Source organism: Propithecus coquereli, unplaced genomic scaffold (assembly GCF_000956105.1).
Source record: "Propithecus coquereli isolate 6110/MARCELLA unplaced genomic scaffold, Pcoq_1.0 Scaffold25, whole genome shotgun sequence".
NCBI lineage: Eukaryota > Metazoa > Chordata > Mammalia > Primates > Indriidae > Propithecus > Propithecus coquereli.
Window position 1 is genome coordinate 8,028,870 of NW_012148063.1, and position 26,290 is coordinate 8,055,159.

At 49.8% G+C, this 26,290-nt stretch overlaps 1 protein-coding gene across 1 annotated transcript in view; it reads left to right on the plus strand.

Annotated features, from left to right (window-relative positions):
• Window positions 1-26,290, plus strand: part of IGF2R (insulin-like growth factor 2 receptor) — a 104,718-nt gene that overhangs the window by 53,000 nt on the left and 25,428 nt on the right. Inside the window, 21 exon segments of the mRNA XM_012646830.1 lie at window positions 1,745-1,885; window positions 3,171-3,314; window positions 4,458-4,595; window positions 5,208-5,355; window positions 5,791-5,968; window positions 6,432-6,547; window positions 6,960-7,128; window positions 8,437-8,616; window positions 12,272-12,373; window positions 13,687-13,788; window positions 15,859-16,054; window positions 17,170-17,340; window positions 18,096-18,239; window positions 18,352-18,527; window positions 18,823-18,910; window positions 19,401-19,616; window positions 20,363-20,493; window positions 20,771-20,868; window positions 23,013-23,149; window positions 24,190-24,380; window positions 25,802-25,928. Of these exon segments, the coding sequence (XP_012502284.1) occupies window positions 1,745-1,885; window positions 3,171-3,314; window positions 4,458-4,595; window positions 5,208-5,355; window positions 5,791-5,968; window positions 6,432-6,547; window positions 6,960-7,128; window positions 8,437-8,616; window positions 12,272-12,373; window positions 13,687-13,788; window positions 15,859-16,054; window positions 17,170-17,340; window positions 18,096-18,239; window positions 18,352-18,527; window positions 18,823-18,910; window positions 19,401-19,616; window positions 20,363-20,493; window positions 20,771-20,868; window positions 23,013-23,149; window positions 24,190-24,380; window positions 25,802-25,928 (3,093 nt within the window).

A 26,290-nucleotide genomic window follows, 5' to 3' on the forward strand; every position in this document is an offset into this window, starting at 1 on the left:
GTACATTCCCTGCCCCCATTCTCCTGTGAGGACCGTGCACCCCTGGGCCGCTGTGCCCTGCTGCCTCTGCCCGCGCGAGGCAGGGCTCGCACCCAGGCTACACCAGCGGCCTTGACAGCGCAACCTGCTGCCCTCTTGGAATTTAGCAGGAAACAGAGAAGACGGAATAATAAGAACGGGGACTTCTGACGGGGATAGCCCATCTTCCCGGTGGATTTGTGGTTTTACCCTTTTGGCAGCCCTGGAACTAGGTATATGGAGGCCAGTTGCCACCGTAAGGTGAGATCGTCCCCAAGGTGGAAAGAATGACCTACCTCATGTAATTGCCACTCAGGAAAGTCACATGATTACCAGCTGTGAGAGGATTGTTGCTCTGTCTCCCGAGTCCTGTCTGGTTTGGAAAGTACAATGTTAGGAAGAGGAATCCCTCTTTGTGGTGTGTGAGCTTCCTCTGGCCTTGAACGCAGGAGCTCTACTATAAATGCTCTGTCTTAGGGAAGTGCTTTGGCGCCATGGTTAAATTCCGGCACGTGTGTGCTGACGAAGAAATTGGTTTTCCGTGAAGTGCAAACAGCTCTGTCTAGCGTCAGACTCAGAGACTGTCAAGGGCTGGTGCTGCCGCGTCCCCCCCGTGTTTGCTCGAGCAGGCCGTCCTCCAGCCTGAGCGCTGGCAGTGGGCTGAGTGGTCGTACTAGAGCCCTTCAGGCAACTTTTCTGTTTGAAACATCACGGTGCACAAGACACAGCCTAGGACCTGTGAGGGATGCAGAGATACGTTTGCTCACTCAGAGTTCCTGGCCTGGCTCTGGTTCTCTAGGAATCTGGGGTGTTGTGTAGCATTTGCATGCAGATAGCCCCAGCCCTGAGGAGGCCCTGAGGTGGAAGATAAAACCCTTCTCTGCTGCAAAGAAGTCCCGTCTTAGGACTTTACAGGCTTCCCCTACAACAACGCAGACTCCTAGTGTTTAGGCAGGTCCTTGTTTACGTTCACAGTCTTACGTGCTTTCCTGTAGGCTGTTCACGTCAGACTGCCGCTCTTTAAAGTGTTGTCTCACCACTGATGGGTCTTGGTGTTTCTGCCTTCCAAACCCCAGTCCCAACCTGCAAAGGAGCATTTTCACACGAGAACATGTAGTTTTATATCTTTATGTCCGTCTTCACACAATTCTGGTTTACTCCTTTGGTGACTGTTTATGGGATGGTTTGCTCATGGGCAGTGTCTGTTCACTTTGGCCTGTGAGCTCAGTGGCCAGACGGATCTTGTTTATCTTCCATGGGACCGAGCATCGTGTCCATGACCGGGCGTACATGTGCAAGCTGTGGGTTTCTTTTAGCTGCATCGGCCTTCACAGGGGTCGAAGCTGGGCGCGTTGTCGGTGGCCTGCCTTTCTGCCAGGTCCCAAGACACGCGCTGGCTTCCTGATTTGGTTTTTAGGCTCCAATTTTATATGGTGGGGCCTGGGAGAATCGCGCTGTGTAATTCTCCACCCTCCAGTTGAGAGTGCTTTTCTGAAGGAGTGTTGGGGCATTGTTTGTTTCCGTCACACTAAACGAGAATCTGGAGAATCTCAGCGAGTTTCTGTGCCTTCCAGCCCCCCTGGATCCATGCTGGGGATTGAGTGACCAAACACCCGGGGAGCTTTGGGCCCTTGACCTTTGGCTTAATCACCGTTTAGGTGTGACTCACGGAGAAATCATCATTGCCTTTGGCTAAAAGAAACTTTTTTTTTTTTTGTCGTCACAGAACCAGAACAGAATTGGGAAGCTGTGGATGGCAGCCAGACGGAAGCAGAAAAGAAGCATTTTTTCATTAACATCTGCCACAGAGTGCTGCGGGAAGGCAAGGCGCGAGGCTGTCCTGAGGACGCAGCCGTGTGCGCAGTAGGTGAGTCGTGCCCAGTGGGAAGATCTGGGTGGTGCTTTTCCCAAAAGCGTGCTGCCTCCAGCTTGGATGAGTTAGAAAATCCTCCTGCGGTTTATCTAAGCCTCCTCTTTCTGGGTTCAGCATATAAAGGGTGGTAAAATTTTTTTTTAATGACTTAAATGTCAGTAACTGCGTGAGGCACTCTAAAATCCTGAGGTTGGCCAAAGCCTCCTGACCTTGGCTAAAGCCATAACTGGGAGCAGAAAGAACCACGTTGGAAAATACTATACCGTCTTTTCAGTTTGTGACCTGAAGAATAACATTGCCAGTACTTGTGTAAAGCCCATTTTAATTTTTTAAACGTGACTGCCTGGAATTGTTCAAAAGTTACGCCTTAGGGGAAGTGGAATCTCAGTTGTAACCTTGTAGAAGAGTACTTAGTTTCCTTTTGCTGTAATTGTTTTGGTCCTAGAGCTGTCCTGCAGAGACTTCTCGATTTGATACAGATATTTAGCACATTAGTTGTTTTTCATTTAAGACTCACCGTGGAAATGCCAGGTGATGAGATTAATGAGAATCTGCTATAAATATTCAGTAAGGAATTGTGAGCGTTCGTTGGATTTTAGGAGTTATCCCAATATTCAGAATTAGTGGTGTGTCTTTCAAAGCAGGAGTTTGGGACAGAATTTTAACACTTTATAGTAATAATCAACTGAACCAAGAAGTAAGCGGCCACCTGCTTGGGCTGCTGAACAGGTTTAGTTAGTTTCTGCTTTGGTCACGAGACAGACTCTGACCCCTTGGCTGTGCTTTCAAGACTCTGTGTCCCAGGGTAGCTGAGGCCCCGAAAACGGGGGTAGTGTGATTTTACAAATGGTGATGGTGCACCTGTAGGCCTTTTTTGTTGTGTGTCATTCATGGCACTTTCCTGCTAGGCCTGCAGATGGCCTTGGAGGCTCCAATGTGGCTGTTACTGCCCCAAAAGTGTCACTCAAGAAAACCTATTGAGCCAGGCACGGTAGCTTACACCTGTAATCCCAGCAACCTAGGAGGCCAAGGCAGGAGGATCGCTTGAGCCCAGGAGTTTCAGACAAGCCTGGGCAACATAGTGAGATCCCATCTCTACAAAAGTCATAGTAAAAAGAAGAAAATCCACTGACTGCCCCGGTGGGGTAGGTGGCTAGAGAAGGGGCTGTGGTGCACCTGCTGGGTTTGGGCTGGTTTTCCCACCCCTCCCCTGCTTTATCTGTGTCATGATCATTTTTAACCTTGTCTTCTGTTTTTTTTCCTACTTTCTCTTTTCCAGATAAGAATGGAAGTAAAAATCTGGGAAAATTTATTTCTTCTCCCACAAAAGAGAAAGGAAACATTCAACTCTCTTATTCAGATGGTGATGATTGTGGTGATGGCAAGAAAATAAGAACTAATATCACACTCGTGTGTAAGCCAGGTAAAAATTTAAAAGGAAAAAAAGATGAAATCTTTTAGGGTCTCGTGCCAGAGGTGTCCTGCAGTCTTCATTTCTGTGTTCCTCATTGGCCGCTGCAAGATGATCAGCTAGCAAGGGGTGGTTCTGAGCATTTTAGGTTCTAGACTCTTTGGTGGTAAGAGATGCATCAGTTGGATTTTTTCCCCCATCTCCCACCCAAAACTAATCCAGAAATGGCGAAACCAGATGGTGTCCAAAGGGAGTTGGGAGTCTCAGCACGGCATCCTCTTCCTTAGGAGTGGTGGGGTCAGTCGTGTGGGTTGCTTAACTTCTTCCAAAGGGGAAAGAAATCACAAATGCTTTAAAAATGTTGCCCATGATCTCATCATTTAAACAAAATGTTGATTTTCATTTCCTGTATTTTAGGTATACGTTGTTATTACTGAGTCAAAATTTTTGTATATTCACACATTTTAATGTTCCTCAAAATGTAGTATTTTGTGAATGCTCTTCTATGCTTCACAGTTCTATTTATAATTTTTAGAGACTTCCTTGTTGATGTGGTGTGGTTTTACTATTTTTAAATGTTTTCCCTATTGTATTAATAACATGTTTCCAGTGTTGGTATTGTGTGATTACATATCCTCTCTCTACATCTTGTTGCAATGTTTCCTTTGGGTAAGTTCCCAGCTGTGGAGAAGGTCAAAGGCTTAGGAACATGCGTTTTTTGCTTTTTTAATCATGGTAAAATATACATAAAATAAAATTTACTATTTTAAAAAACAGTGATAAAATACACATAAAATTTACCATTAGAACTGTTTTTAATGCCACTAGTTCAGTGGTGTTAAGGGCTTTCATTCACGTTGCTGTGCGCCCACCGCCACCATCCATCTGCAGAACTTTTTCATCTTCCCAAACTGAAACTCAGCCCCCCTTAAACACTAACTCCTCGCTGCCCCCCCACCAAGCCCCTGATGCACCATTCCACTGTCTGTCTCCATGGACCAGTGGAACCATCCGGTATTCGTAGGACCATTGTTGACCCTTGGTGTGTTGTACTTCATTTCCCGCTGCCACTTCCAAGTCTGTTTTTAAGAGAGTAAGAATGAAATGAGGTCTTTAGGAACTAATGGAGTAGTGGCTCCTTTCCCCCATGGACAGGTGATCTAGAAAGTGCTCCAGTGTTCAGAACGTCGGGGGACAGTGGCTGCTTCTACGAGTTCGAGTGGCACACGGCTGCTGCCTGCGTGCTGTCTAAGACGGAAGGAGAAAACTGCACGGTCTTCGACGCCCAGGCAGGTGCGTGTCTGGGCAGCACCTCCGTAGTTCAGGGTGGCTTGCAACCACGTAGTGTTTTTCTAAACATTTTCTGTGAGTGTTTTTCGAGATAACAAACATAAGAATTTTATTAATGCTGTTTGACCAAAATTCTGAAAGTCTGATGCTTGGGGCTTATTTGAGATACTGAAAATGCTATCTTGATCATTGTTGAAGTAGGTTTGCTGAATGCAAAACCTTAAGAACACAAGGGAATAACTCATGTTTGAAAAGGCTTGTCGCATGAATTCTAGCCAAGAAACCCACCTTAGAGAGACTTTACAGGAAGGCCATTATATTGTGGTCATCCTACTTGGAACATGCAGGTTGGTTGTTTATTAGACTAGCAATTAAGGGTCTTGCATAGGGTTTTAGGCTAAGGCAGTAACAGGGACTGACACTGTTGGATCCGCCTCCAAGGGAGACATTGGAGATGTGGCTCTGGTGGCCGGAAAGGGGAAAGTGTCTTTCCTGCCTGCTAAGCGTCTTCCTGCCAGCGGGAAGAATTGCTCTTTGAGACCGTGGGGTGAGGTTGCCCAGTTGACCATGTTCTGACTGACCTTACCTACTTTTATTGTTTTTATTCTCACTTAGGGTTTTCTTTTGATTTGTCACCCCTCACAAAGAAAAACGGTGCCTATAAAGTTGAGACAAGGAAGTATGACTTTTACATAAACGTCTGTGGCGCAGTGTCCGCGGGCTCCTGTCAGCCAGGCTCGGGGGCCTGTCAGGTGGCCAGAAGGCAAGTAGCTTTTCAGTTACGGGTTTATCCTTAGGGATTTTGTGTTAACAGGTATTTTATTCAGGAATAGGTGTGTTCTCTTCTAATGCCACTGCTTTACGATAAGCATTTAAATGCTGATAAAGCCTGGCCTAAAAGCTGCTAGAACTTTAATTTCCCAGCAAAGGGGCAAGCCCCATCCTTGGGAAAGAAGCGTGGATTTACTAACACCTTCCTTCTGTGTGTCTTGCGCTTCTCAGCTGCTAGGTGCATAGACCTCTCCGAGAGCAGATTTGGGTCCTGTTGGGGCGGGCGGCACTCCTCCCCTGCACTCAGAGAGCAGGGCTCCTGTGGTCTGCACCCCTGCCCGGCCCTGGCGGCCCCGCATGCCGCCCACCAGCCTCGGGACGCTCCCGCTCACCCGGGCTTTGTGAGAGAAATTCATGTTTGTTGTAGTGATAAGAAGACTTGGAACTTGGGACTGAGCAATGCTAAACTCTCGTATTACGATGGGATGATCCAGCTGAACTACAAGGATGGGACGCCCTACAATAACGAAAGGCACACACCACGATCTACCCTGATCACTTTTCTCTGCGATCGAGACGCCGGAGTAGGCTTCCCTGAGTATCAGGTAGGAATGGTTCCACGTAGCAGTCCCTGGGGATAGGCAAGCCTCTTGTGGACCGTTCATTTAGAGGCAGAGCTATTATTAGTCTGGGTTCCTGGCCAAATCATCACTGTAATTAGTCCTTTTAGATTCGCCAGGGTACAGAGTCAGTGTTTATTTTTTAAGCTGTTTATTTAGTGGGCTGTACACCTCAGTGATAGCCCACAAACCTGTCAGTTTTGGGTACAAAACATGCAAAAGCATCAAAAACCATCCTTTATCCCCACTTAACAGAGGCCAAATGTCCATCTTAATTGATTACTAGGCAGTCTTCTTTTCAGTAAGATGAAAGGAGATGGGCAAAGTAAGCGTTCTGTCGCATGGTTTTCGTTTAAAGCAATGCCCTTGTCACGTTTTGAATGCTGGCTTTGTGTAGCACATCTGTTTCCAGTTGTGCCCCCTCAGTTCTCTCCTGTCACACAATTAGGAAGAGGATAACTCCACCTACAACTTCCGGTGGTACACCAGTCACGCCTGCCCGGAGGAGCCCCTGGAGTGTGTGGTGACCGACCCCTCTACGCTGGAGCAGTACGACCTCTCCAGGTGAGGCAGGGGCAGCTGCTCCGGTCCCCGGTCCAGTGCACGTTAGGGCGTAGGTGGGACTGGTGATGGCGGTGCAGGGCCAAGTTGGGCGCTTAAGCAGAACGAATTCTAATATAGTCTGGTTGCATCAACCGGTCTTCGCCACAGGAAAGCCTTAGTCTTTAGCTTTGTCGTTTAAACCAGTGGCTGTCAGTTCAGAAGGCGTGGGGGACGGGTTTAGGGCCGCTGCATGCTGAGTGTAGTGAAGGTCAAGTGTGATCACGGTGTCTTGAGTCAGATGAACCAGACTCTGTAGTTTGATGGATAGAGCATGTTTCTTCTGATACCTTCATTTCTCTAACTACTTCGAAATACATTTTCAGACTGAAATGTGTAAGCTCTTAAAAGTGTACATTTTCCTTTGAAATTTTAGGCTAGCAAAATCTGAAGGCGGTCATGGAGGAAACTGGTATGCCATGGACACCTCGGGGGAACATGTCACCTGGAGGAAGTACTATATAAACGTGTGTCGGCCTCTGAATCCGGTGCCGGGCTGTGACCGGTACGCAGCGGCGTGCCAGATGAAATATGAAAAGGATCAGGTGAGTCTGTCTTCCTTGCTGGTCTCATTTTCCCTCCTAAGTGCCCGGCTTAGTGGGTGGAGGTGGGCATTCTGGGACGCCCAGACCAAAGCAGGCCTGGCTGCTCCGGCGAGGCACTCTGAGTAGGAACGGGGCCCCCTGTAAGCTAGGCTGCCTCCCGAGCAGATATGTGTCATATTCGAATCGTGGTTCAGATTTAAAACTTAAGAAACAGAAAATGCTGTGGTTTGGGGGATCTTTGATCATTTAAAGAGCAAAGAAGTGCTTCATGGCTGTCTCTAGCCTGAATCCAAAAGTGTCTTTGAGGGCTTCAGCAGACATCTGTGAAAAAGAGATTTTGCTTCCAAAAGCTCTTGCTTTTGGATTAATTAGGGGGAAAAAACTGGTTTGGGCGAATTGCCGTGGATGGTCCCACCCGAGCTGCTGAGCTGTGCTTCCTCACCGGATTGAGGCAGTCACCGCTAGGACCTTGCCCGTTGCCTCGTGGTTGTTGTACACGGTAGATCTTAAAAGAAAGATGTCTCTGTGCTCTGGAAGTTGGCTTCTGTAAAAATAGCATGTCAGAAATGTACTTTTCCTGGCATATATTAATGGCAGCTTGGAGGCTTTTTAAAGGAAGTGGTGAGATGGCTCTGGTGGTTAAGAATTGAGCTTCCGGTTGTGCGTGCCTGTGCGCAAGTGTGTGTTCTTAATTAGAGCAATGACCTCCAAAGTACAGCCCGTCCTTGTTACGTGCAGAAAATCTATATCTGTGAATGTGCCTACTTGCTAACATTTATAACCCCAAAATCAGTACACAGAGCACCTCTTAGTCATTCTTGGATGTGCGTAGCGGCCTGACATACACGTTCCTAGTTGAGGCTGAACAAGGCCATGCTCTGCCCTCTTGTTTCGGCCTCACACCAAGGTGGCCAGAGGAAGGAGAGGGTGGGGCAGGGCAGTGCAGGGCGGAGCTCTGCCTCTGGGGCCAGTGGGACAGGGCCTGAATGTCTGCGCTGGCACCAGTTAGTGGGGCAGCCTCAGGTGAGTCATTTAACACTTCTGAACCTTTTTTTCCCTTCCGTAAAATAAAGGAAATAGAATCTGTCAGCACGAGTTGTTTTTAGGATTCAGGATGATAACCTACATGAGCTGTGTGTGTATGTATGTTACATGATTCCCCTAGGAGCAATTGTTCAGTATTTGATAATTTACTGTTTGCTGCAACTTTATAGAATGTAACTACCATGAATGACGTATTGACTATTAGTAATGGAAAGGTCAGTTGTTTTCTCTTCAGAGGGAAGAGACTAACCAGTTTTGTTGCAGGATTCCTTTGCAGAAGCAGTCTCCATCAGTAACCTGGGGATGGCAAGGACAGGCCCTGTGATCGAGGACAGTGGCAGCCTCCTCCTGGAGTACGTGAATGGCTCCGCCTGTACCACCAGCGACGGCAGACTGACCACCTACACCACGAGGATCCACCTCGTCTGTTCCCGCGGCAGCCTGGTAGGGCGCTGCTCCCGGCCCATGACCTCCGTCGCTTTGGGTTCTTTTTTGATTGGGCACCTCCTGATGTGTGTCGTAGCAGCAGTGAGTGTGTCCTGGGGTGGGTGGAGGAGCGGTGTTGGTCTTAATTCTGCTTACGGTCAGCGTGTGCTCTAAATGTGAGTAGGCACGGAGCACATTCGTGGTACTTCTGCGGCTGTGATTTCTGAGGTATAAGCCTCATCTTCCACTGTGGAGTTTGAGCCTCCGGCGTGCGGTACACTGTTGGGTGCTCCGTAGATGTGGATTTTTTCTTTTCATTGTGAAGAGTACGTCTTCTCTTAGTTCTCTGAGTTGATGATCTGAGGATCACGGCAGTAGAACAGGGTCTTAGAGACGGTTTGGTCCTGCAGGGACCAAGGGAAAACTTCCGCTTTGCCCTCTGAAGGTTCCTTGAAAACCAACTGACAAAAAGCAGATTAATAGGAGAAAAGGATACATTACAACTGATACCACTGAAATACAAAATATAATCCATGAAAACTATAAAAATCTCTACACATGCAACTAGAAAATGTAGAGGAAATGGATAAATTCCTGGAAACACACAACCTCCCGAGCCCGAGTCAGGAAGAGAGAAATCCTAAACAGACCGATAACAAACAGCGAGATTGAAGCAGTAATAAAAAATCTCCTAATAAAATGAGGTTTCAGGAAGGGGACGGAAGGTAATTACGTTTCTTTCGCAAAGAAGCTTTCTTGGTCAGATGAGGAAATTCCAGAGGGAGCTCGGGGCTGGGGAAGGAACGGGGCAGGGTCAAAAGGACCTCGAGGCAGCTTCTAAGGCCTCTCCGCCTGGCAAAGCGCCAGTGTTTGGAGTATCACTTTCTGAGCCCCAACGGTCCAAGCCCCAGAGTCCATAGATGAGGAAGCTGAGGCTTTGTGTAGCTCTGGCCACTGGTGGACAAGGAAGGATGTGTATGAAATATAGAATAAGATAGGAATAAGAAACAGGCTGAGAAGTAGAGGCAGTGATTGGGGTTGCTGTTGGCTCTCAGTTCCTTAGCCAGGGGTGAACAGCGGAGAAGACTACAGACAAATACTTGGGGCTCATTCTTTACAGTCTCAATTGCTTCTCATTTTAAATTGTGGTAAAATATGTGTCACGTAAAGTTGACCATTTTGACCACTTTTGGCTTAAATAAATTAAGCACGTTTATAGTGTTGTGCATCCATCACCAGTATCCCTTTCCAGAACTTTTTTTATTGTCTCAAAACCAATTGGTTTATCATCTGGAGTTTTGGTTTATACCAGGGTCCCGTGTCTTTGGGAAATTAGCAGATGGTCAGGTGAGTCCAGAGCGGAGGTACCGGAAGTCGTGCTCCTCAGCAGCTAAATCCTTCACGGTGCACTTGCGGAGGGCTGGTCACAGCCTCCTCCAGGGTGGCTCGAGTGAGCGGCTGAGTCGCTCCCATGCCAGCAGCCTGCAGCCCCCGGGCTCTGTTTGTCATTTGCTCGCATACTATTTTATCTAAGAGATGCTTTCTTCAGAGCTCAGAAAAGAGCTCTCTTGTCCACTGGAGAATCACGAGGTTCATACGTTTGGAGAGGGGAGCTTGATTTCTCTCGGGTTGTAGCCTCAGGCAGAAGCCAAGAGCAAACCCTTCGAGGGAGGGGTAAAGGGACAGGAATTTATGCTGAGTGCTGTGGCCGAAGGTAGTATTTAACAGGCTACAGGAGGAGTCATGAATATTTATGAAAGGAGAAACATGCACGTGTGCAGCTGAGCTTCATGCCGCTTCATGGTCCCGTGTTCAAAAAAGGGTGGTGTTGGCATGATCCGCAGGCAGAGTTTTTGGCCCTCTGACACGAAAAGTGACGCAGAGGACATGACGGCCCTCTGTGCGCAGCCTTGGTGGACTGGCCAGAGCGCCTCCATGGCTGGCGGGCTCTTACTGGGAAGGAATGCTTGCCACTTGTCACAACTGCAAAAGGTCTGCCTTTAAGTCCAGTATATTTAAAAACAAAACAAAACAAAACAAAAAACCAAAAAAACCCTTGAAAGGTCGGGGAGTCATGAGGTGGTTGGACTCAGCGGTGGAGCATGTCTGGTCCGCCCTCAGGGAAGAGAGGCTGATGCAGGTCACCAGGTGTGTGACCTCCCGTCCTGTCGGGGCCAGGAACTCGGTTTTAAGGTTTCTCTGGGGTCCCCTTGGCCTAGAGGGGGTCTGTTCAGTCGACTGGGGGGCTGAGGGTTTTATTTTTATTTCATTCTGGTAAGGGAGTGGATGACAAGCCGGCTGGGCATGGCCTGTGCTTCATCAGAGCCCGGGCTGCCTGTTTTCCTCTCAGTCTCGGGAAGGAATCTCGGGGTCTTTGATTCCACGGGTGTGTGCCCAGGTCACCCGGTTCACCCTGGCCATCTCTGCCTCCTGGGCACATCCCGGGACCCCTGCCTGTAGACAGCCTCCTGCCTCTCTGGGTGTTTGTTGCCACTGAGATACTGAGTACTTCCAGAAAGTTCTTAGACCTTTAGCTTTTTTAGCTTTTCTGTGATACGTTAGTTTTCAGAGTAATTTCACATTTTCACTGTATCCCTGAGAACTTCTGTGGGGCCTGGTGCACAGTGTGGATCCAGGAAATACACTCACCCAGTGAGTAAAGAGGCACATGCTCAGAGTTTGCAGGTCTCAGAACTCTCACAGGTTGAAGCTCAGTCACTGGGCACAAGCACGCTCTCTGGTGGAAGGAGCGGGTGCGTGTTCATTTCACTGGGAAGCGTTGAAGCTGGGAGGTCTGGGGCCTTCAGCTGAGAGAGCCCTTGGTGGGAAGGGCGTGGGCTCAGGTTGGACGATCATTATTCCTTAGCCTGTGGCCCCGCAGGGGTCTCAACTTCTCTGTGCCTGCTTTGTCATCTGTAGTTGTGGGTGCCTGTGGGACCTGGTTGGTGGATCCCTGTGATGCTCGGCTGAGAAACGCCAGCTCCTAGCGCAGCACCTGGTGCGTGGTGAACACTCTACTGTGTGAGCTGCCGTCACCATCGTGGGTGTGGTGCTCGTGCAGAAAGCGGGTGTGGCATGTTTGGGCAAACTTGTGATTGAAGGATATACACAGAAGGATGTACAAATTACAACTTAACAACAGCTGGGTGAGTTTTCGCAAATTGAGCACAGCTGTACAACCAGAACCCCCGTCAAGGAAGAGAACATGAGCACCACCCAGATGTCCTCCTGTGCCCTCTTGTCACTTCTCAGCACCTCTCCCGACCTCTGACGTCACAGTCAGATTTGCCTAATTCTTAGCCGACGTCAGTGAAATCAAACATGCTATAGCCTTTTGCATCTGGCTTCTTGCATGTGACTTTTGGTGTGGAGTGTTTCTCAACAGCGTGGACTTGACCTCAGACCTGGGTTTGGGTCCCAAGACTACCATTCACTGCTGGCACGATCTCTACATTTCTTAGCATCCGAGCATGAGAGATATATCTCCTCTGCAGGGATGATGAGAACATTAGGTGATAATTAGTTAGTGCACATTAAGTGCCCAGCTTATTGATGGACCCATAGTAAACATTCAGTAGATTTTAGCTGTTTTTATCTACCAGACCAGCATTCTTCTTGTTAGATCAAGTTCCGTGTTACTATATTGACTCTTATCCTGGATTTGACCTTACAGAACAGCCATCCCATCTTTTCTCTCAACTGGGAGTGTGTGGTCAGTTTCCTGTGGAATACGGAGGCCGCCTGTCCTGTTCAGACGACGACAGATACTGAGCAGGTTCGTGTGTTCTCACCTGGCCTCTCCACCCAGGTGTCGCAGCCCTGAGCTGAGCCCTGCCCCTGCTTTCTGACTCAGTTACTGCGTCACTGTCCCCTCTATGTTGAGAGCAGGTGACTAGGTGTCATCCTGCATTCCTGCCGCAGCCCCCACTCCCAGGTAGATTCTGGGATAAGAACCAGGCCCCTCACTTTTACACCCCCACCCCTCTCCTCACTGTGGATTCCTTTTTTCTCCATACCACATCCCTTCTTTGTGGCAGTGGCATCTGGTGGACTCTGGGGGTTCTGTGGCACCACAGGGTCTGAGTAGTTGATGGGGTACTCCACACCTAGACCGTTTCAGTGCCCATCACCTAGAGGTAAGGCCGTGGGTTTAAATGGGATCCTGTCTACAGGGTGAGGCCTGTGTGTTTTCTCATGGTCCTGCCTAGAGCGTAGAGCCCGTAGGTGTTACTGTGCCGCCCCAGGCTCTCGGTGCTCTGATCCCGGCACGTTTCCCAGTGTCTCCTCTACTCCACCGGGTGCCCACTGCAGCCCTAGTTCCTCCTCGCGGCCTGAGTCCGCTCCCTCCCCCTTGGATGCCCCCGCAGAGCGTGGCCCCACACTGCTCTGTGATGCTCTCTCTGACCTCCCCGCAGTGGCAAGTTGCTTTCACAGTACCTGGTGTATTTCCTTATGGTGCAATGTGTTTCCCCGTCTCCCTCGTGCTAGGCTGCAAGCTCTTTGGCAGCAGAGAGCATGGCTCATGTGCAGGAGTGACCCAACCCAGGGTCCTGGCCTTACAAGTGCCCGGTAATGGCAGGATGGCGGGACGCCCGGCCCTTGCTGTGGACACTGCTTCTGGGCTGTGGCCACTGCCCCACTCCCTGCATTCAGTGGATGTGGGAGGCCCAGGGCAGAATTAAGTACAATGAGAAGAGGAGAAGGAATCATTTGAGAGTTACCTGATCATACTTTGTTACCCATCATTACGTGGGTAATTTAAGTGAATAACTGAGATAGAAAATGAGATTTCTTAAAGATGTTTGTTTTCTTTAAAAAATTAATTAGGGGTCTCACTTTCCCCTTAAATCTGAGGCCTTATGAGGTGAGGAAAATTCGGTAAATTTAATATCTGAGTCAGGTATCACACTTGGTATACTTGAGATGCTGTGTTTGAAGAGGCTATTTCCGATAGGAGTTTTTACAGTAAACGGGGAAACACTGTTTTGTGAAGTACATACATGTGGGTTCTGGAGGTGCTTTGTAATTGCCGTGTTCCTAAGGAATTGCTTTGAATGTGTCTCTTTTTCCCCCTTTTGTTTCCTGCAGGCTTGCTCTATAAGGGACCCCAACACTGGATTTGTGTTTAATCTGAACCCACTAAACAGTTCACAAGGATATGTGGTCTCAGGCATTGGGAAGACTTTTGTGGTAAGAGTGATACAATGAATTTCCAGTTTGCTTTGAAACAGGAAGAGCGAGAGCAGTAAAGTCACCTGCAGCTGGTGACTAGGGGAGGGGAGGCAGGTGTGTCCTCAGGAATTGCCAGAGCACCGTGACAGCAGCTCTCACGTGGAAGGAGAGAAACCCAGATTAAGGGGGAAATGATATAAACCATCACCACCGTCCTGGTACCGTTTCGACATGAGGGCTGTTACTCGTTGAATAGTAAGTTATTGCTGATCTGTTGCTGTGTGTAGAGCAGCTGTCCCCAGAGCAGCAGTATCAGTGTCACCTGGGAACTTGTTAGAAATACAGGTTCTCGGGCCCCACCCCGGACCTCACACATCAGAAGCTCTTGTTCAACAAGCACTCTAGGTGGTTCTGATGCTCACTGAGGCTTGAGAACCTCTAGTCAAGAGAAATTAGTAATTATATTACCCTGTAAAAGGGAAACAAGCTGGATGGCTGTGTTCTAGAATCTTCTGACAGCGCTTCTTTCATAAACAGCTCTGGCGGTATGTCTGGAGCCGTTGAGATAGAAAAACCTCCAAATTAATGCCATTCTGTTATAAACGAAGCACCGCTAGAAAGAGAAAGCTTTTTAAAAATCTTGATTTTGATTTGTTGAAATGCTTGTAACAAAATCCACATTGGAGTAAGAGCTTAGAAAACAGGAAGCTGGGAGGAGAAAGTCTTATAAAAATTTGATGCAGAAGAGAACTCTGTAGGTAAAATGCCTCATGTGAAGGAACATACAGCTTGTCCCCCCACAGCCAGGAGAACCCCAGAGCAGGACCTGTCCCTTCACAGCACTTCAGCTCTGTCCCCTTCCCCACAGCCCTCCAGCATCTTTTTACAGGGATTTTTCTGTTTCATAATGTGTTCGATAACAGCAGTAGGTTGCTGTATAACAGATGTATATGACAGGTGCATAACAGGTCATGAGAGGCAGGCAGAAACCTCCCTGAACCCTGTAGAGAACATGATAGGAGAGATGACCATGAACCCTACAGAGAGCATGCTAAAACAGGTCAGGGAGGCTCTGCCTTGTCCACTGGCAGAACAGTTAGGAGGTGGCATGTTGTAGACAACACAGACCGACTCAGGCTAACAAAAGTAGAAACAGATTTGATGGGAAGGGGTCTAAGGTCCCAGGAGTGGGGAACCGGCCAGTGCGTTGCTTTGGCATTCCAGGCAGAGCCCCCAGACTCCCCCCGCCCCGTCCTGCTGGACTCGACCTCCCCATGCTGGAGCTGCCAGGTGGGACTTGTCTAAGCGCGCTGAACACCCCGATTGCAGCAGGGTGTAGATGCCGGGCAGGGCAGAGCCCAGGGCGCCTCTCAGCTCTGCGGTTAATGTGCAGGGAAGATCTCGAATGGAGGAAAGGGAGAATCTGCCTTTGATTTCCGTGATCAGGGACCCTCAGCAAAGCCCATGCAGCGGCAAGAGCGCTTGGTGGGATCTAGTCCTCGTTGGCCGTTTCTTAAGTGGGAAACTTTGGTCTTTAAGAAAAACACTTTCTGTGTGTAGACTCTGTATTCGGTGTCCATCGACACTGAACAGATAGAAGTTTGTCCTTTCTGTATCTTCATACCAAGGAGCCTATTCTACTTCATTTTCACAACTACAGCAAACTTAACTGCTTTTTAGTAGAATATCAACATCTTTAAGAAATATAAGAGCATTATTTTATATTTACTTCTAATTAACATGACTTTAGTTATGTGTATTTTCTCTAATTAAAAATATTGTAAAATTATGGCTCATATATATTCCCACTATTATATATGGTACATTATTTTATGCATTTGTAGACACAGGGCTGTATAAATAAAATGATGTACACTGAACCTTAGGGGCAACTTATGGGTATTGCTATTCATACTTTGATTTTTACTGTATGTACTAACTTTGGGACTGAGCTGCCCACATGTGGGAAGGTTGGTAAGTTGACTAATAAATGGTAACCTAGTGGGATTTTGAGTCACTAGGGGTTTTGTCTATGGTAAGTCACACAGCCTAAGTTCGTTTGTGTGCTTCTCGCTGTCTGGCCTGCAGTTAAATGTCTGCGGCACGATGGCAGTGTGCGGGACTGTCGATGGGAAACCTGCTTCTGGCTGTGAGGCGAATACCCAGACAGAATCCCTAAAGGACCTGAGGCCGGAAAGGCCAGTAGGATTCGAGAAAAGCCTCCAGTTGTCCACAGAGGGCTTCATAACTCTCACCTACAAAGGGCCTCTTTCTGCCACCAAAGGTGAGTTCACAGCCATGTTGTTTTTGCAGCTAATGGGGGCCATGGCGGTTCTGTGCCTGACGGACCGTCCCCCTTCCTGAGTGTATGGTGTCAGTTCTGCCCCGCTGTGGCCTGTGCCGCCCACCCTGCTCAGGAGCCTCCTCGTTGGTCTTCCTGCTTTTGCCCTCACTGAACACAGGAGTCCCCTGTTATCTGTGGTTTCGCTTTCTGAAGCCAAACATGGTCTGAAAAGATATTTTGAGAGACAGAGAGACCACGTTCACATTGTATTACAATGTATTGTTAAAATTTTTCTATTATTGGTTATTGTTAACTTCTCACTGTGCTTAATTTATAAATTAAACTTAATCACAGATACGTATGTATTTAAAGAAACATAGTGTATATAGGGTTTACGATTTTAGGCACCCACTGGGGGTCCTGGACTCTGTCCCGCACAGGTAAAGAGGGACTACTGTAGTCTGTATTCAACACAGCAGTCACTGATATTTTTAAAACATTGGATCATGTCACTTCTCAGCTCAGAGCCTTCTGGTGGCTCCATGTCACACCTAGAGGACAAGCCAGCGCTCTCACGGTGGCTGTGGGACGCCTGTGACAGCTCTCTGACGTGGGCACCCCTGCTCTTCCCGCTGGGTCCTGCTGCCTCCCTGTTTCCGGAACGACAAGAGCCTGCCCACCGCTCCTGAGCCCTCGTGCTTGTAGCCCTGTAACCGGCACATCCCGGGGCAGGGGTTTTCCTCCTTTCTTTCACTCCCGTAGGGAGGAGGGGCTTCGCATTTGTGGAGTTAACCAATAAGTCAGAGTTACATTGTTTTCTAATGTCTGGATTGATAAACTGACGTGGAATTTGAATATTTTCTAGAAGAGCGAGAACGCAAGACATTAAGCTCATGGTATAAACCCATCCTGACATAGGTCACTGTTGCAACAAATGTGGCTGCTGCATTCAATCCAAGTCCCTTGACACAGACCCGACACCGTGATGCCATTGAGTCGGCGAATGGCTGTGAAGCTTGTGCCTGCGGTGGTGTCATCCTGGTGCCACACTGTGTTACTGGGCTGCGTCCAGAATACTGTTCTATTGCTTAAAATTGGGCCTTCTTACTCCACAGGCACCTCGGATGCTTTTATCATCCGCTTTATTTGCAATGATGACGTTTACCCAGGAAACCCGAAGTTCCTGCATCAAGACATCGACTCTGGACGAGGGATCCGAGACACTTTCTTTGAGTTTGAAACTGCACTGGCCTGTGTTCCTTCCCCCGTGGATTGCCAAGTCACCGGTAGGCCGAGAGGTCTAAGAACTAGTGGGCTGGTCAAAAGCGAGTGTGAATGTCCATGAAGGCGTGTCTGTATGTATGTGTGCATGCGTGTATGTGTGTGTGTGTATGTTTTGTTTTAGAGACAGCATGACGTTGGTGTTACATATTTCTTTGGATGATGCCTAGAGTTGTAGTGTTTTTTTTGAAGAGAATCTGGACAATCAGTAGTTTTAAGCTATGATTTGGATCAGATGCTGCTTAAGAACACAGAAGAAAACTCAAAGGAAAAAAAATTAAATGCACATTGGCAGAGCTGCTTATTTGAGGAGGAAAGAAAGAAATAGGCATTAGAACAGCATAAGCCATGCCCTGGAAGCTGAATGGTGTCCCCAGGGTGCCTGACCTCTGTGGGTCGGCCCTGCCACCTCCATGGCAGTGGGGCTTCTTGTGAAGGGCAGGTTTTTGTTTGTTTTTTAAGAGATGGGATCTTGCCGTGTTGCCCAGGCTGGGCTCGAACTCCTGGGCTTCAAGTGATCCTGCTGCCTCAGCCTCTCGAGTAGCTGGGACTGCGTGTGCACACTACGCCTGGCCGTGAACGGCAGTTTTGAGGGCCGAGGGGGTGTGTAGGCAAAGCCTCTCTGCCTCCTGCGGGGTCCTTCTCTCTCATAGGGAGGAATGTCAGGCTCACGGCCCAGCAGTCCTTACTCAGGGCGAGAGGTGGTCCCGCAGGCTAATGAGAAAACAGAGTTTTCCAGCAGGTTTCTGTTGTGTTCCAGACTCGGCTGGAAACGAGTATGACCTGAGTGGCCTGAGCTCGGTCAGGAAGCCATGGACTGCCGTTGACACCTCGGCCGATGGGAAAAAGAGGACTTTCTACTTGAGCGTTTGCAATCCTCTGCCTTACATCCCCGGCTGCCGCGGTGAGTTCTGTCCGGTCTCTTCATTCACATGTGTTCATGTTGTTTTTGACACAAGGCCACCCTGCCTTCCCTTCCATTCCTCACCCCAAAACCACGTCTCCTGTTCTTGCAGGCAACTCAGTGGGGTCTTGCTTAGTATCAGGAGACAACAGCTGGAACCTGGGTGTGGTACAGATCAGCCCTCAGGTTGCGGCGAATGGATCCCTGACTGTCGTGTATGTCAACGGTGACAAGTGTGGGACCCAGCGCTTCTCCACCAGGATCACGTTCGAGTGTGCTCAGATATCAGTGCGTGTTCACACCGACAACGCGTGTTTTGTCTACGGGCCATTCCATTTCCCATGTCCCTTTAATCTCTGAATCTCCTATCCTGCTTAAAACTTGCCTGTGTTTTTTTTTGTGGATTTCTGGCCATCCCTGGGATTTGACTAGTATGTATTAGTCCCCAGGTCTTAGATGTTTAAGTAATGCTGTATACTTTGCTCATGGATGTTAAAGATTACATATTAATTGTGGCTATCATTTGATTAATTTTTTAAAAAAATGAACGGGAAAGGAAGCAGGCTGTCGGTGTATGTTGCAGGGCTCACCGACGTTCCAGCTCCTGGACGACTGCGAGTACGTGTTTGTCTGGAGAACCGTGGAAGCCTGTCCTGTTGTCAGAGTGGAAGGTGAGACCTGGGTGTTCCCTGTATGAGTCTTTGCAAATGTTGAGAGCTGTAGATGTTCTGAGCAATGTCCTAGATAGGAAACCCTGTGATAATGGCCACAGGCGGGATCGTGAAACACCTTTTAGAGGGTGGGTAAGGGCTCATCCTAGAGTTTTTTATGTTCTAGCACATTGCAAATTTTACCAGTAACATTTTCCTCATGGACCTGGATTGATGTGTTTTTGGCTTCTCCCACTTGAAAACACTAATGTGGGGTTTGGTTTTGTTTTGTTTGATGAAGTGGATCTTTATCCTGGGACTGGGGCTTTCCTAGAAAGCTGGTTGCCAGACAAGTTTCAGTATATATAAACAAAATAAAATCACATGGAAATGGTTTGTGACGCCCATTTGAAGAAGATAGTCCTTACCTGATTAAAAAACGTAAATCTTTGTGCCTGGAAGTGGGAGTATGTGTGTGATTGCCAGCGCCTGCCACTCTGTGTTCTTGAAGGAGACAACTGCGAGGTGAGGGACCCAAGGCACGGCAACCTGTACGACCTGAAGCCCCTGGCCCTCAACGACACCATGGTGCGCGCCGGCGAGTACAACTATTACTTCCGGGTCTGCGGGCAGCTCTCCTCGGGGGTCTGCCTCACCGGCGACAGGTCTAAGGTGGTCTCCTCGTGTCAGGAGAAGCCAGGACTGCAAGGATTTCAGAGAGTGGCAGGTACCATTGTTTTTCCTTCAGCTTTTGTTGCAAAAGATTGGAATTAAAATGATAAAATGCTGTGCTGAAGATCACATTTCTCTTGAGTGGGAAGAATGAGTATTCTGGTAAAACATTAATGATATTTCTGATTTCACTTGCTTTTCTTAAGCAGAATACGTACTGGAGAATTTTGTTAGGAGTGTGTTTATTTTATTTTTACTTAGCCATACCAGTTACTGACTCTAAGATCCCATTTCTTTTTTTTATTACAACATTAAGACACACAAAACTAGCGAGTAATTGGTGTGCTGAGATGGTACTTTCTAGAATTGAGTCAGAGGGGACGCATTCCTAGGGGGTTTGGCTGTAGAAGTTCCAGGGCAGACTATTGGTCATTCATGCTATTTCGGCAGCGGGGCAAGATTTTAGTAAGTTTAGGAACTTGTTAAAATGGAGTCGAGGTTGCTGATGTGAGGACATGGGCAGCCTCGGGTGCTGCAGAGGAAGTGACGTTCTCTTAGCCGCTCAGGCTTGGCGTGTCATCGTGGCCCTGCTTAGTTGTCACTTTGCAGCCTTGGTCGGGGAGGCCTGGTTTTATTTTTCCTGCAATGGGATGGACAAGGAGCAGGTAGTACAGTGCTAGGAGGCCGGGGGTACTTTGTCCCCTGCTCTTCGGGGTGTGCGACGTGACACGTCTTACGATAAGCTCAGCAACCTGGGGGCCCCCTGAACCAAACGTGTTTCATGTGCTTCTTCTTGAATAGGTCTCCTCACTCAGAAGCTGACTTATGAAAATGGATTGTTAAAAATAAACTACACCGGAGGGGACACGTGCCATAAGGTGTATCAGCGCTCCACGACCATCTTTTTCTACTGCGACCGCAGCACCCAGAAGGTGAGCGTGTGCGACCGTCCTGAGCAGGGTCTCCGCCCCCCTCGGGCCGCTGCCGTCTTTGTGCAGTGAATCTGCCGTCAGATCTCATGACATCTCCTGGTTAATTTAGTTTAAAATACATTACTTACGGAAAGCATGTGGAAACTTTCATCAGTTTGTATAGATTTTCATGAACATAATTATTCCGGACTGTTTTCATCCTTAAAACTCAGAAGTACAGGCTAACTGAAATTTCGCATTCCTGTTTTTATGCATATGTTCCATCTTAATGTTTTAGCCAGTATTTCTAAAGGAGACTTCAGATTGTTCCTACGTGTTCGAGTGGCGGACGCAGTATGCCTGCCCCCCTTTCGACCTGACGGAGTGTTCATTCAAGTAAGTTGATGAGTATGTTAACTTTTCTGGACGGACTGCCTTGATATGATTTTGGTTTAATAATTAGTGGCCAGGGGATTAGATTAGTCAGTCAGTTTCCCTACACCTCAGTTCCCTCATGTTGAAGTGTGGAGTTGGGTTAGGTTAGCTCCCAGATCCTTCACGGCTTTGAGATACCGCGATTATTTTGCATTAAGATGTAAAGTGGGCGGGGAAGTGACTGGGGCAGGAACATAACACTGGAGCTTGCGTGCACGTGTGGTTCACACGTGTGAGTGGGGGAGCGTGGGCCAGGCGTGACATGCTGCTCCTGGGATGGGGTGGGGGCTTCTTCCTTGAGTGTGAAATTTCCACACACTCTTTCTTGGAACTTTACCAGGTAGGCACCTCAGTGCCCGTCCCTGGAGATTTGGTTTTGTAGCTCTGCGGTTCTGCATTTCGCAGGAACACGTGACAGTTCTGACGTGTGAGAAGCCACCCTGTGCATGACCACTTAGCCACCACGTACTTTCCTAGGGAGAAGCGCAGTCCTTTCTGTGTTGCCTTCCAGCCTTTGTCCTGGTGTGTCATCTGTTTTTAGGTGAAATCATAATTTAAGTGTTAGTAACATATGTAAGTGCTTACATTTAATAATTTATGTTTAGTTCAAGTCATAGTTTTAGTAAGGTCGCCGTTTGCCGTGGGCGTGAACTATCCTGACCAGGTGCCCTGGTTCACTTAGCTGTCGTCTTGCTGCCTTCAGTTTTCTCATGTTTATGGACAAGCAGTAAAGTTTCGATTTCCTTTATACGCAAAGCTTTTTTTCCAAAAATATTTTTATGCCGAATTTTTTAAAGTGGAATTAAATCAAAGAAGGCTTTTGTAATTGGTTACATTAGCAGTTAATACATGTTTATTGTAATTAATTGAGAGTACAAAAATGTGTGAGGAGGAATTTCTCCCACCCCGACCCCTCACCTCGGCCCCCCTCCACCTTTGACCCTATCTTCTTGCGGTTCTTTGTGGAACGTTCTGTAACTGAGTGGTGCGCACACCCCACCGTCAGCCTCTGGCACCTGCCGACTCTGTGGTAGAAGGCGAAGGCTGTAACCTCCTCTCCCGTCTGCCCTGCCTGCTTGCCTCGGTTCCACTTCCGTTTCTCCTGCTGGACACCGTTGGGGCATCAGCGCGTGTGCTCTGAGCTCTGTTTCTTGTTCCATCGCCTCCGGGCGTCCCTTCCCTTCCTCCTGCTCCTGCCGTCCCACAGCCACCCCAGGTCTCGCGCCTCTGCCCTCGCCCACCTTCGACTGGTCCCTCGCAGTAATTGGACAGTCCTGTTCAGATACGAGCCCAGCCGTGTCACTCTTTTGCTGAAACTTCAGTGCAACGATCGTCCATGTCATTTGGAACCACAGGCTCATGTTCATACCGTGACGCAGAGGCCCTACCTGTGTCACCCCTGCCCATCTCTAACCTCACCCCTGCGGTCTTGCACCCTCACACTGACTGCGCTCCAGCCATGCAGGCTCCTTGCTTTTCTTTGAACACACCGGGCTTGCTGTGCCGCAGGCCCTTTGCTTGTGCTGTTCTGCCAGGGTGCCCAGTGCTGGATGCCAGGAGGGTCAGCCCTTGGTTTCCTTCAGGGTTTGTTCAGAGGTCACCTCAGAGTGTGTGTCTTGCTCCCCGTTAATGCTGTGCCTGGCACGTGGTGGGTTCTGTCACTTTTGGGATTTGCATAGTTAGTGAACCTTTAGCCTGAGGAGAATGGTCACCACAGCCCATTTTTATCTCAGTGACCATGGGTGGCGTAAGGGCCAGACAACAGGTGGCTTGTGTGGGCTGCACTGGGGTGGCCTGTGCCGTCTGTGCCGAGCATCTTCCCTGCTCACGGCTGTCGCGGGCAAACTCTGCTTCTCACTGGCCGGGGCACGGACAGCACACACCTTCAGATTCGGTTTCTTGTTAAGACTTAATTTGCTAAAGTGAGTCTTAAGAGTTGCTGACTCTGGATGTGAGAGAGAGAGGAGTCCAGAGTTCTGTCCCTGGGCGAGACCTGATTCATGATGCCAAAGGCACACCTGCCTGAAGGACTTGGGTCTTCCCGGAGGAGTGCGCGGTGTACCTGCGCACAGCCGAGCCTGACGGCGGTGTCCTCTTCCCTCCAGAGACGCGGCTGGCAACTCCTTTGACCTCTCGTCCCTGTCGAGGTACAGTGACAACTGGGAAGCCGTCACCAGTACGGGGTCCACGGAGCACTACCTCATCAACGTCTGCAAGTCTCTGTCCCCACAGGCTGGCACCGGTGAGAGAGGGACCCTGGGGGCATGGCTGGTCATGGACTTACTGGGGATGGGCGAGTGGGTCGGGCGTTGTTGGGAGGTGTTCTACTGTCTGCACCACGTCCGCGGTTTGGCCAAGGAGCAGCAGGAGGAGCAGTGATTTGAGGGTCCTGACTGCTGGTCCCTGGTGTGGCGCAGATAGATCGTCACTCAGGACTCTGCTGGGAACAGCATAACTGTTCTGGAACAGAGGAGGTGGAGGTTGATAGAAATGGAGGTGGTGGCGAGTAATCCTCTTCAGCAGGGCAGGAGAGCCGGTGCGTGCCTGCTGTTTTATCGACGGCAATGTGGGCAGCCCTTTCGTGCCGCAGGACGAGCATGCCCAAATCCTTAGTGCCAGGGCTGAGACCAGAAGCCAGTTGTGCATCTGGGACCAAGGGCAGTTCCCAGGGATCTTGGTGCCACCCATGGCCTCTTGGAGTCCTGAAGATGAAATGTCCCATTTTTGTGGCATTTAATACAACCCACCCAGTTCTTGTGTCATTTTCGTTCTCTGTGTGGGTTGAGACCGTGGGCCCACTTCCCCTTGCTGAGTCTTGCTGGGCAGGGTGTGACACTGTGGTTCACACCCATGGTGTGGGACTGCGTCTTTCCCCGGGGCAGATGGCACAGATGGTTCAGGGACTGGGAAGTGGGCAAAGTTCTTGGTAACTTCTTGAATAAAGAGAGTACGTGAATGCGGGCCATTCAATACGTTCCATTGGCTCCCTCAGGGAATTCAGCTCCATCATCTGTGGGGTTCAGGAATAATTTGATTGTTGTATCTGGGATTCCCCACCACACCCTATGCCCGTCCCCATTCCACCTGGGGTAAAACAGCATTGAAATGAATGAGAACGGACATGATGTCATCGTCGTCTGACTGGTGTGAAAGAAATAGCAGCTGTTTTGGAGCGCCTGCTAGAAGTTCTGTAGCACGTCTGCCATGACTTGCTGGATGAAGTTCTGTTCTAGACTGGTGGGTCCCTGAAGGTGACTCTTACTCATACCTCATGTGTTGCAGAGCCGTGCCCTCCCGAAGCGGCCGCGTGTCTGCTGGGTGGCTCCAAGCCCATGAACCTTGGCAGGGTGAGGGACGGGCCTCAGTGGACAGATGGCGTGATCGTCCTCAAGTATGTTGACGGCGACTCGTGCCCAGACCAGATTCGGAAAAAGTCAACCACTATCCGATTCACCTGCAGTGAGAACCGAGTGGTAAGGGGGAGCCCCTGCTGCAGCTTTGGGACGGGCCCAAATCCGACGGTCAGGGAGACCATGTCCTCATGGGGATGCGAGTTGTAGAGGTTGACATGACGCAGCTTAACGGAGGGTGAGATCCCAGCGTCGTCCCAGCCTGCAGTCTGGGGACACGCCCCCCCGGCTCCTCAGACACTTCCCCTGGCAATTCTGTTCTCAAATTTAGTTGGTTCTTTTTAGCATTGGACTCAGATCCCCCAAAGGCTGTAGAGGAAACTGACAGCGTGCCCTGTCTTCACGGAGGCAGCTTGGGAAGAGCAAGAAGGTTGGACATACCCAGGTCAGAGGTGGCGGCTCCACTTCCTGGCCACGTAACTTGGTTAATTACTCGGGCACTCCACATTGTTCACCCAGTAATACCGAGGTGTGCTGTCTTGCCAGCTATGGTGGGGATTCCAGAGAAGAGCTAGGAAGGGCAGGCGTCTTTTCTGGCAGGTGCACAGCCACTGGGCCAAGTCTCCCCCTGCTCGGTTGAGATGTGGGTTCAGCAGGTCTGACTGCGTTAGTGGTTTCCGTGTTGTGAGATTGAGGGGAGCCCCGTGTGCTGGTGTGATTAGGGCTGTAGCTGCGTTGGGTGCCCGCTCAGGCTGGCTGCCTGCTCTCCCCAGCCATTGGCTGCAGCGGCGGGAGAGCTGGGACAAGGGGAGCGCCAGGCGCCCAAGTCCTGCTCTCTTGCCTGGAGTGGCAGTGAGGTTTCTTCTTGGGAAGAACTTGCAGAAGTTCTGCCCAGATGTGAGAGCCGCTGGGCGCTGGAGGCCAGGCCCCACGGGCTCTGGTTCCTGGCTGAGCAGGCAGGCTCGTGGCTGAGCACAGAAGGGTGCCTGGATGGCGCACTGCGGGAGGGCTTTTTGGAAGTGGGGTGCAGAGCTGTCCCAGGGTTACCCGGGAAGGAGGGTGCCGCCGAGCGAGTCTCGCCAGTCCTGTGGTGACGCGAGCAGAACAGCCTTGGCTGAGGAGTGGGAGGATCCACAGAACTAACAGGGAGTGCGCTTGGCGGGTCTTTTTGTTTTGACCGTGTAACAGATATTAGCGCGCGTGTCTTCAGAATGTCACCCCTTGTCTTCTCACTCGTGTCTCCTGGTGGCCCCCCCGCCCGCCCCCGCCTGCACTGTCTTTTGTCTCAGCCCGAGGAGCCCTCCTGGCCCTCCGTGGGTTCTGGCTCTCGGTGGTTTCACTTCCCTGTGGGCGCTAAGCCCACTGTGGCACCCCAGGAGCGTGTTCTGATCCTTTGCTTTCCTAATCTGCACTTTGTCCCCGGAAGACACTGAGTCAAAAACCCCACGTGCTCATGAGTTCTGCAGAGCGGCTTCCCCGTGGTATAGCTGAGTTACAATGTCAAACTTGAGATCCCCTTGGGGCCTGTCTGTGCTTGTTTGTAGAACTCCAGGCCCATGTTCATCAGCGCGGTGGAGGACTGTGAGTACACCTTCTCCTGGCCCACGGCCGCCGCCTGTGCCGTGAAAAGCAATGTGCACGATGACTGCCAGGTCACCAACCCCAGCACAGGTGAGGGACCGAGGAGCCATGCACAGCAGCACCCTGGGCAGAAGCGTCCGTAGTGTGTGTGTGGTCCATTGGGCCTTTCTCTGGACGGGCCAGGACACTTCCACTGTCCTCTGTGCTGGGCACCCAGAGAGGCGCAGGGGGCATCCCATGGGCAGTTAGAGGGGACAGAACACTGTTGGGTTCTGTCGATGCCTGGGGAGTCCTAGGGCTGCTGCGCTATGGCCCCAGAGGAGAGGGTGCTGGGAGCCACCATCTTTTGGGGAGAAGATGGGCCGTCTCATGAATTTGGGCACTGGTGTCTTGGGATGCACACTAGCTGGTTGGAGCAGTGTCGGTGAGGGGGGCCGTGAGTCGTGGTGAGA